The sequence below is a fragment of the Arvicanthis niloticus genome, chromosome 1, assembly GCF_011762505.2.
Source record: "Arvicanthis niloticus isolate mArvNil1 chromosome 1, mArvNil1.pat.X, whole genome shotgun sequence".
NCBI classification, from domain to species: Eukaryota; Metazoa; Chordata; class Mammalia; order Rodentia; family Muridae; genus Arvicanthis; species Arvicanthis niloticus.
This window is the reverse complement of record NC_047658.1, coordinates 120,823,587-120,835,396: the sequence shown is the minus strand read 5'-3', so window position 1 is coordinate 120,835,396 and position 11,810 is coordinate 120,823,587. Positions and strand designations below refer to the sequence as shown.

General features: G+C 37.2%; 1 protein-coding gene across 2 annotated transcripts; it reads right to left on the bottom strand.

Moving 5' to 3' along the window:
• Window positions 1-1,464: 1,464 nt before the first annotated feature.
• On the bottom strand, window positions 1,465-7,945 carry LOC117719593 (olfactory receptor 5B3-like). 2 transcript variants are annotated; one of them, XM_076918025.1, is made up of 3 exons: window positions 7,412-7,945; window positions 5,504-5,732; window positions 1,465-4,760 (listed from the first exon to the last, which is right to left on the bottom strand). In XM_076918025.1, the coding sequence occupies exon 3, from the start codon at window positions 4,733-4,735 to the stop codon at window positions 3,797-3,799; it is 939 nt and encodes a 312-aa protein (XP_076774140.1). In that variant the 5' UTR covers window positions 4,736-4,760; window positions 5,504-5,732; window positions 7,412-7,945; the 3' UTR covers window positions 1,465-3,796. The 2 variants fall into 2 exon arrangements, with proteins under 2 accessions (XP_076774140.1, XP_076774136.1); XM_076918021.1 differs by lacking the exon at window positions 5,504-5,732.
• Between the last annotated feature and the right edge of the window lie 3,865 nt (window positions 7,946-11,810).

The window sequence follows — 11,810 nt, the reverse complement described above, 5'->3', positions numbered from 1 at the left end:
CAGGATATGTTGGGGGTAAAAGAAGCATAGAAATTGTGAGAGTGTGGACCAATGGCTGGTCCAATTTAAGACCCAGCTCATAAGAGGGAGACCATCCCTGACACTGTCTGGATGACCAGAACCCAGAGGCTGGATAGCCCAGAGACATAGAATAGAAAATTATTTGTAATGATATTTTACTATATTCATAGAATTATGTCTATCCCAATTGTTACCAGAGAGGCTTCACCCAGCAACTGATGAAAACAGATGCAGAGACCACAGCCAAATAGTAGGGGGAACACAAACAGTCCTGGGTAAGAGGGAAGGAAGGATTATAGTAGCCAGAGGGGCCAAGTATACCACAAGACAACCCACAGAATCAATCAACCTAGGCTCAGAGCGGATCAGAGAGATTTAACTGACAACCAGGGAGCCTGATTAGGACTAACCTTCTGCATATATGTTACAGTTATGTAGCTTGGTCTTCTCCTGGAATTCCTAACTAATGGGATCACATACTGTATCTGATTCTTCTGCCTGCTTTAGAGACCCTTTTCTCCTAATGGTTTGCCTAGTCTAGTCTCAACATAAGGGAAGGTGCCTCGTCTTACTGCAACTTGATATGCCATGGTTGGTTGACATCCATGGGAAGCCTGCCCTTTTCTGAAGAGAAACAGAAGCAGTGTGGATGGGGGAGTGGGGCAGAAGGTAAGTGATGAAGAGACTGGGGAAAGGAAGGAGAAAACTAGAGATTTAAAAAATATATATGTATTTATATAAAATTTTTTTATTCTCTGTGTGTGTGTCTTTGTGTGTGTGTGTGTGTGTGTGTGTGTACAAAATGAAAAATAAATAAAAATGGATCAAAGAAAAGGTTTTTTTGGGTTTTCTTGTGTTTTTGTTTGTTTTAAGGGACAGCATTATAAACTAAAATAGTTCAAGTCATTGGAATTTCTTAACCTGTCTTTGCCTTTCAGCCATAAGTGATTCAGCATAAAGATACTCCCAAGATTTTGGCTTTTTAATTTTGCACTCTCTAGCCTCCAGCACTGCAAGGCAAAACATTTCTGTTAATTATAAATGACTGTCTTTGGTATTCTTCTATAGTTGTACAGATTGAAATGAATTATTCTCTGCAAACTCTGTTACTAGGGTTGAGTATCCATATGCGAAGAAATACACAAAGAATATAACTGACTGAACCATATATCCCACAAACAAATCTCTATTAAACATGCCCCCAAAGTATTATATTTTTATTTAAAAAATTTCAGACAGTATATTTTGATCATGTTTTTCCTTACCCTAGTTTCTTCCAGATTCTCCATACCTAACAAACTTTAGGTTCCCTCCCTACTTCTCCCCACTCCTCTCTCAATACAAACACACAAACAACCAAGAAACAAGCAAAAAAACAAAAATAAAAATATGAAATCAAAGCACCAATAAATAATATCAAACAAAGCAAAATGAGACAAAACGTCTATAAAAATATCACTGAGTTTATTTTGTGTTGGTCAACTAGTACTCAATATGAAGAATGCCCTAATATATAGTTAATACATCCAGTCAGATTTCATTGAAGAAAATGAATATTTTCTTCACCATTGGGGATCAGTTGCAGATTGCTTATTGGTTAGGAGTGGGAACCAGTGTCCACTTTCTTTCTGAGTGCTGGGACCTTATCTGGCTTGAACATGTGCAGTCCTTTTGCATGCTACCGTAGTCACTGTTGCTATGTACGTACATCAGTCCTGTCATGTCTAAAAGTTACCCATTACCTCTGGTTCTTGTAATATTTCCACTTCCTCTTCTACACAGATCTCTGAGCATTGAGGGAGGAGTGTGATGATGACATCCAATTTCAGACCAAGTGCTTCAAAGTCTTTCACACTCTGTGCATTGCTCAATTGTGGGTTTCTATAAGTTACCATTTACTACAAGAAGAAACTGTTCTGATGAGGGCCGAGCAAAGTACTGATCTACAGATATAGCAATATGTCATTGGCAATCATGTTATTGCTATGCTCCTTTAGCAGAATAATAATCCTTTCCCTCTAGACCCATGACCTATTTGGTCTCAGGTTCTTGGCCACTCAGCAATGCCAGGCATGGGTGACAAGCAGGCACACATAATTAAAATAGATCAAACTAATGCTCTTACGTAGATTTAGATTCCAGCTGAGGTGCTGACGAGCACTGTAAAGACAAGGCAGAGAGGAGGGACAGTGTACATGGGAGGGAGGGTAATGCCTGTCTTATATGGGAGTCATGGAAGTCTCCTAAGAGGGCTAGCATCTGTTTGAGCAAAGAACTTAATGTAGTGAAATAAATGTCCATGCAGGGGAGCAGCAAGCTCAAGTACCCTGAAGTGGGGACATGCTTGCAGCTGAGAAGAACATCAAGGGGATCAGTGTGAATGGGGTGAAGGGACAGACTGTGAGTGACAAGAGATGACGCACCTCTATTAGCAACAAATGAACATGGAGAACATGAATGACCCAGGGCATGTTCAAAGCAGTGCATATGAGGGTATTCATGTGCAATAAATCCCTTTGTTTTTACTCCACTTTCACTATGTTTTGTATAATGTTTCCTTTAGAAATATTTAACAAATACATTTCTATAAATTAGCTTCATCAAAAAGAAGTATTAATTCACTTAAGATACCCTTTTAAAAGCTAAATTTGTATAAAATACTTTGATCTCAATCACTCAATAACATACTCTTAGTGTTAAGAGTATGGACACATGTGTCTGAACCTGCATCCAGTTATGCAAACTAAATGAAAACAACCATAATTGATATTCCAGTACTCTGATGAACTTACTGTATCTTATTTTATTGAATACTAGCAGTGTGTCCTGGAATACAGATAAAAGGATACAGCACTTACCATGCAATCATGAAGACCAGAGTTGGAATAAATACCACAGATTCTCATAAATTTCCCTAAGTGTAGGAAACAAATATGACAAAGAAGGCAGGGCAGATAATGAATCTTGCATCTCACTGATGTAGCTATCAGAGCAAGAGAGAATCATGACTTCTGGATCATCACAGAAAAAGTGATGGACCACATAATGATGTAATGTCACAGAAATGATGGCATAGGGGTCCACCTGTAATACCAGCACTGAGACCATAGAGCTGCATCTGTAATGCCAGAACTCAGAAGATGGAGGTGGATCCCAGAGGAAAGACACTATCTAGACTAGCTATTTTGCCAGGTTGTGTTCACTTGCCTACTATGATAAATAATGTGGAGAACCATTGACAAAGATGTCCAGCCTCTGGCCCCTATATCTGTATCAGCATTCACACATACATCCTCACATATGAAAACATGCAAATATACAAGCACACTCATCACACACAGATGCAAAAAAGCAAGAAGAACAAGACACCCATAAAGTAGTATTTCTTTATGTTTGAATATTTTTCTACCTATGAATGTGTGCATGCCCATGAGTTCACAAGTAGATACTTCTTCTCATGGGCTTTTATTTTGCCCTTTGGTTGGCAAGTATGTTACTAGTAGCATGTAGAAACTGCTTGTACAAATGGTGAATAAATGGTCTGTTCCACGAATGTTTAGGAAAATATACCAACACATGCTAAACTTCATGTTAGCCATTCTAAAACAGATATTACATTTACAACACTGTTTCTATTTTCTAAAAAGCAAACATTTGAAAAATAAGAGTATTGATTCTTCTACTTAATATCAGTGTGACCTGAAATCTCACAAGGTACCTAGGGAAGATGTAATAGGCATGGAGCTGCACTACAGTGCACCATACAAAGTTAGACTCAAAATCCTAAAAAACAATTTGCTTTCTCCATAAATTTCTTGAATGCACTTTTCACCTCCTTGTTCCTCAGGCTGTAGACCACAGGGTTCAGCATGGGGATGACCATGGTGTAGAACACAGACACGATTTTGTCAGTGTCCATGGAGTGGCTGGAGCTGGGTTGTAAGTACATGAAAATGAGAGTGCCATAGAAAATGGAGACAGCAGTGAAGTGAGAAACACAGGTGGACATAGCCTTCTGGTATCCTGCAGCTGAGCGCATCTTGAAGATGGTGATGAAGATGAATATGTAAGATATCAAAATAACAAAGAGTGCAGAACAGATAACAAAGCTTGCTCCATATAGAAGGACCATCTCACTGATGTGTCTATCAGAGCAAGAGAGAACCATGACTGCTGGAACATCACAGAAAAAGTGATGAACCACATTGGACTTACAGAAGTAGAGTCTGAACGTATCCCCAGTGTGGATGGAGGAATTCAGGAAACCACCAGCATAGCAGGCCACAGTCAGACATGCACACATAGTTGGAGTCATGGTGGTGGTATAATGCAGGGGTTTGCACACTGCTGCATAGCGATCATAGGCCATTGCAGCCAGAAGAAAATTTTCTGCTGTAGCAAAGACAACAAATAAGAACATCTGAGCAGCACAAGCATTGTAGGAAATGGCTTGGTTTCCTACAAGAAGTCCAGCAACAGCTGTTGGGGTAACAGCAGAGGAGTAAAAGATGTCCACCAGAGATAAGTTACCAAGAAAAATGTACATGGGAGTGTGGAGTCGGGAGTCCCAGAGAATCAGTACAAGCATCCCCAAGTTTCCAGCCATGTTGATGAAGTAGATGAGAGTGAACATGATAAAGAGTGGGGTCTGTAGTTCTGGGGCATTGGTCAGACCTAGAAGGATGAACTCTGTCACCTCTGTCCTGTTCTCCATCACTGTTATTTTGGAATCAGTTGTCCTATTGTAAATAGAAGAAGGCCGTATTAAGTATAGATGAGATTACCAAGAAATCGATGTCTTCATACCAATGACAGGGATTAGTTCATAATAAGAAGCACATAATAACAGTATGTGCTTCAATTTTCTTTATAAGCAGACCCATTGAGATGAGTCAGTGGTTAAAAGTGCATGCCACAAAGCCTGATGACCCGAGTTCAATACTCAGATCTTACAATGTGAAAGGAGAGAACCAATTCTCAATAGATGTGTGCTGGCCTCTATGGATTGACCCATATACTTCATACACACACACACAGTCCTGATGAAAATGAAAGATTACCTATAACTAAAGCATAAGCTTAATACATTTTTTGTCGAAGTATTTCAGACAATTGAGTGAATTCTTTTTAGAGGATATCACTTCACTTAACTTAATGAATTACTCAACATTTCCAAAGGTTGTAAATCAGTCAGTCACTCACCTTTCCCCCATCCCCATGCATATACAGACTTCTCTGTGTGAGTAAATGTGCGAGGGACTGCTCTCTAGACACTTCTATACACATATTCCCATGTTTCTGATCAAATTTGAATAATGGACACTTTCTCTTAGATTTCGGAACATCAGAGACTAAGATTTATATATACTTGCTGATAGAACTAACTTGCAAGCCAAGACAAACTGATTATTGAGTCCAATAGTGTAACCTAAGTTTAAATCTAGTTGCAATTAATAATTAACCAGTGTCTTTGCTGGATCACCTCAGTCTTGGGGTTTCTCCCAGTGAACTCAGGGCATAACAGACATAACAAGATGACTGGAGCAGAAGGAGCTTCTGTAAAAGCAGAGACAATTATAATGAAGGTGGGCAGGATACCAGGCAGCACTGGGTAGAAAACACTTAGTTCTGGGGAGAATTGTATGTCAGCCTTACATTTGCAGCCTAAGAAACACTGCTCCTGGCTCAACTCTAAGCCATGCTTTCTATATCTGCAAAATAAAGATGATAATATGTTGAATGTTTAGATATTATTGTCCAAATTAAATGAGAAAATCTACTTTCTAAGTGCACAAAACACAGATGTTTAGCTGAGTTGAATGATTGCTACCTATAGCATCATCATCATTGTTGTCACCACCATCACCACCACCACCCTCATTATAACCAGGTATCAGAATCAAACTCTGCCCTTCCTCAAATCCTAGAAAAGTTTATGGCCACATATAGGGCATTAGGTGTGGATGAGTATTGAAGTCTAAAAATCTCATTCCCTTATTTCCTTTTCATGCAGTCATTCCTGTGCATCTGCCCACTGGATTGATTATTCTATGTAATCCATGTCAGCCACTCCTTTGTTTACTATTTCCTTGCAAGTCTTTATTTCAGCTTGAGTTCCTTTTCCTTCCTTTGCTTAGGGTTGCCCTAACTTGATTGAATCACAAACATCAGGAGTTGAAAGTTTGTGATTGTGAGCTATATTGAAATTCATAACTTGTTTGAGTGAAAAAAATCCACATTTGAAATTTTGTTTTAATCTTTTATAATATAAACACAGCATTTTAAAATAATTTCATTGGAATTTTAAGCCCTTAAAAGTATATCTACCTTTTACCAACTATGTCTTCTTAGATTTCTTTAGCCATTTCAGCATCTCCCCTGACAAGCCTAGACAATAAGGCTTTATGTAAACCTTAACACACATGACCACTTTAAAATATACTTGGTGCAGTGAATACCACAAGAGCCATGTGAAGAAGCATACGTGTGAGTGCATGTGTATGTAATTCTTCTTATATGTGGCTGAAACATATTACCACATTTTGTTTACTGTTTGTTGTTTCTGAAATTACCCAATAGCCTAGTTTCTCATAACTAGTTCAAACAGTGGTGATTCTGTATTTAAGCAGTTTTATCCATACTAAAAAGCTGTCATTTTTTTACTCAAATGAATTATCTATGAATAAATGTATGTGGTTAAATTTAAAATGAGAGTATGGGATTTAAGTGGGGATCACTAAAATAAAGATTAATTCTTTGTCTCACTAAGATATAATCATTTCCCAGCAGTGGTGGCACACACCTTTAATCCCAACACTTGGAAGGCAGAGGCAGGTGGATTTCTGAGTTCGAGGCAAGCTTGGTCTACAGAGTGAGTTCCAGGACAGCCAAGGTTATACAGAGAAACCCTGTCTTGAAAAACGAAAAAAAAATAAAAAAGATATTTTTTATTTTAAAAATATTACTTTTTTAAAATAAAAAATATCTTTTTTTATTTTAAAAATATTACTTTTTAAATAAAAAAGATATTTTTTATTTTAAAAAGATTTTTTTAGTTTAAAGAATGATCATCTTAGTTTATATTTTTTAAATTTTCAGTGAGTTACCAACAGATAATAAATAAAATCAAAATAATACCTGACCAGGCATTGCATCATGTCTACTGTTTGCTCTAGAATTCTTAGAAAGTAGGACATTGATTATTGTATAAACACCATTCTGATCTCCATTGACAAACTTTTAATATTTGCAAGACAGAATTAACTCTGCATTAAAAAAAGTTTCAAGACTTCAGACTCCATGCTCAAATGACTCACAGTGATTCTGCTAATGCTACCTTTCTGTGAGCTTTACTTTTCACTAAAAGCATATAGTGAATACAATACCTTACCTTGCTCTTTGAACAAGAGTGATAGTCAGTTCTGAACAGAGTTTGCAATAAGAAGTCCTCCCATGGAATAACACACAGTATCATCATAGGGTCTCTCTTGCAGGGAATAATTAAATAGTGTACAGCTTTCTAAAGCAACAAAAACACAGAAAAAAAGACACTCAAACATTAAAAAGGACACTCAAACATGTCCATCCATGAATTTACTGTGAACTCCCAGTGTCCTTAGAAGAGTCTCTTAGCTTCCTCCTTGCCTGTAAAAGAAAGATTATAGCATTGCCTCTCTCATATAATCCACAGAGAGGTATCTGTAGGGTGTAAGTGGAGGAAGGTACACAGGAAAGCTGACTAACTGGTCACTTCTCTGAGGTTGTTTAATACAGTTTTTGTCTTGGGTATGTTTTTCAACCATGGTTGAAGAATCTTAGGAAAATTTTCAGTTCAGAAGAAAACCAATGTGTATGGGAAAATATTAACATTCAGATGGCTCAGTGATGACCAAACATGATCGCTTTGCCATCAAGCTCTTCTAAAGTTATTAACTTTAAAGGGCAGTTCACAAGAGCTAGCCAGGTATTATGGAGTCATTGAGCTCTCTGGGGCTGGTCCCATGAGGGCAACTGTAGGTCCTCATTGTACCTTTCATAATGAAAAACCAAAGTCTCTCTGGGTCTAAGATAAATTGTTTAAATGTATTTGTATTATGTGTTATTTTCCTCTTTTATCCAATTTATGTTAACTTATAAACACCAATATTTTAGTATAAGTCTTTCACAGTTTGGCAAAGGTATATTCATGTTACCACTCCTATGATCATCCATCATTAACTTTTTTCAAGCTCTTGGAGGGTGAGCTATTCTTTCATACAATAGACCTTAAAAATACCAAACTTTTTTGTGGGTATAACTTTACCTTTGTGATAATGGCCAGCTGTGTTTCCATTTAATGAGACATTTCTATTCCATGATTTGTTTCTCATTAAGATGTCAATGAACAATTATGGAATTTGTTTATTTGTTTAATAAAGATGAATGAATCAATTAATGAATAAGAGACTGTGAATCTCAAATTTCTAAATAACCAGAAGAGGAGATCACAAATGGGAAAGAGTGAATTCAATGCATAGCTGAGTTAAAGCCAGATATTAGCATAAGTTTGTGTCTAGGTTAACATCTACAGGACCATGAGATACAGAAATAAGTATAGTTGTTTGTATAGACATATAAATATGCATAGTAAATTAATTAGAGACCAGTTTGCATTCCCACCAACAATGGAGGAGTGTTCCTCTTTCTCCACATCCTCGCCTGCATCTTCCATCACTTGAATTTTTATTTTAGACATTCTGACTGATGTGAGGTGGTATCTCAGGGTTGTTTTGATTTGCATTTCCCTGATGACTAAGGATGTTGAGCATTTCTTAAGGTGCTTCTTGGCCATTAGAATTTCCTCAGTTGAGAATTCTTTGTTTAGCTCTGTACCCCATTTTTAATAGGGTTATTTGGTTGTATGAAGTCTAATTTCTTGAGTTCTTTGTATATATTGGATATTAGCCCTCTATCAGATGTAGGATTGGTAATGATCTTTTACCAATCTGTTTTGTTGCTGGTTTGTCATATTGACATTGTCTTTTGCCTTGCAGAAGCTTGGCAATTTTATGAGGTCCTCTTTGTCAATTCTTGATCTTAGAGCATAAGCCATTGGTGTTCTGTTCAGGAACTTTTCCCCTGTGCCTAAGTATTCAAGGGTCTTCCCCACCTTCTCTTCTATTAGTTTCAGCATATCTGGTTTTATGTGAAGGTCCTTTATTCACTTGGACTTGAGCTTTGTACAAGGGGATAAGAATGGATTGATTTGCATTCTTCTACATGCTGACCTCCAGTTGACCCAGCACCATTTGTTGAAAATGCTGACCTTTTTCCACTGGATAGTTTTAGCTCCTTTGTCAAAGATCAAGTGACCATAGGTGTGTGGGTTCATTTCTGGATCTTCATTTCTATTCCACTTATCTTCCTGCCTGTCTCTGTACCAATACCATGCAGTTTTTATCACTACTGCTCTGTAGTACAGTTTGAGGTCAGGAATGGTGATTTCCCCCAGAAGTTCTTTTATTGTTGAGAATAGTTCTCTTGCTATCCTGGGTTTTTTGTTATTCCAAATGAATTTTCAAATTGCTCTTTCTATCTCTATGAAGAGTTGATTTGGAATTTTGATGGGGATTGTGTTGAATCTGTATATTGCTTTTGGCAAGATGGCCATTTTTACTAAGTTAATCCTGCCAATCCATGGGAGATCTTTCCATCTTCTGAGATCTTCTTCGATTTCTTTCATCAGAAACTTGAAGTTCTTGTCATACAGATCTTTCACTTGCTTGGTTAGATTCACTCCAAGATATTTTATATTATTTGTGGCTATTGTGAAGGGTGTCATTTCCCTAATTTCTTTTTCACCCTGTTTATTGTTTGAGTAGAGGAAGACTACTGATTTGTTTGAGTTGATTTTCTTTTTTTCTTTTTTTATTAGATATTTTATTTACACTTCAGATGCCATCTCCTTTCCCCATTCCCCCCACTTAGAAAATCCCTATCCCATGCCCCCTTTTCCTTTTTGCATTTATACATTTTTTAAAAAAAATGTTAATCATAGGCTTTGTAAGTTTGGTATTGTTCAATCAGAGGTGTAAACCCACTACCCAACCTAGATATAACAACTATTTTTGGCTGGTGGAGATACATGAACATCTGCCTCCCTGTCTCCCCCCTCTTTCTCTCTTTCATCACCTGGCTTCTCCTCTCCTTCTTCTTCTCCTCTTCTTACTCCTTTTCTTCCTCTCAGTACTCCTCCTACCTTAGCTCCTCCTACACATCACCCTTCCTGTTAAAATGAAACTTTTCTCTCAAAATACAATTAGAGCATAATTATGCCAATTTGTACCCATAAGGTACAAGATAGTCCTAATACCCAGTCCATCCTTTTGTTGACTAACCAGCACCTCTGTCATCTGATCAAAGTTTCCCAATTGAGTTGATTTTATATCCAGCCACTTTGCTAAAGTTGTTTATCAGGTTTAGGAGTTCTCTGGTGGAAGTTTTAGGGTCACTTAAGTATACTATCATATCATCTGCAAATAGTGAAATTTTGACTGCTTTGTTTCCTATTTGTATCCCTTTGACTTCCTTTAGTTGCCTAATTGCTCTGGCTAGGACTTCCAGTACTATATTGAATAGATAGGGTGAGAGTGGGCAGCCTTGTCTAGACCCTGATCTTAGTGGGATTGCTTCAAGTTTCTCTCCATTTAGTTTGATGTTGGCTACTGGCTTGTTGTATATTGCTTTTACTATGTTTAGGTATGTGCCTTGAATTCCTAATCTTTCCAAGACTTTTATCATGAAGAGATGTTGAATTTAGTCAAATGCTTTCTCAGCATCTAGTGAGATGATCATGTGGTTTTTTCTTTGACTTTATTTATGTAGTAGATTACATTGATGGATTTCCAAATATTGAACTATCCATGAATTCCTGGAATAAAGCCTACTTGATCATGGTGGATGATTGTTTTGATGTGTTGTTGGATTCGGTTTGTGAGAATTTTATTGAGTATTTTTGCATAAATATTAATAAGAGAGATTGGTCTGTAGTTCTCTTTCTTTGTTGGGTCTTTGTGAGGTTTAGGTATAAGCATAATTGTAGTTTCATAGAATGAATTGGGTAGTGTTCGTTCTGTTTCTATTCTGTGGAATAGTTTGAAGAGAATTGGTATTAGGTCTTCCTTGAAGGTCTGATAGAATTCTCCACTAAAACTGTCTGGTTCCAGACTTTTTTTGTTGGGGAGGCTTTTAATGACTGCTTCTATTACTTTAGGGGTTACGGGACTGTTTAGATGGTTTATCTGCTCCTCGTTTAACTTTGGTACCTGGTATCTGTCTAGAAATTTGTCCATTTCATCCAGATTTTCCAATTTTGTTGAGTATAGGCCTTTGTAGTAGGATATGATGATTTTTTAAATTTCCTCAGTTTCTGTTGTTATGTCTCCCTTTTCAGTTCTGATTTTATTAATTTGGATACTGTCTCTGTGCCCTTTAATTAGTCTGGCTAAGGGTTTTTCTATCTTGTTGATTTTCTCAAAGAACCAGCGCTTGGTTTTGTTGATATTTTGTATAGTTCTTTTGTTTATACTTGGTTGATTTCAGCTCTGAGTTTGATTATTTCCTGCCATCTACTCCTCTTGGGAATAATAGCTTCTTTTTGTTCTAGAGCTTTCAGGTGTGCTTTCAAGTTGTTAATGTATGTTTTCTTCAGTTTTTTTGTATGCACTTAGAGCTATGGGTTTTCCTATTAGTACTGCTTTCATGGAGTCCCACAAGTTTTGGTATGATGTGTCCTCCTTTTTATTAAATTC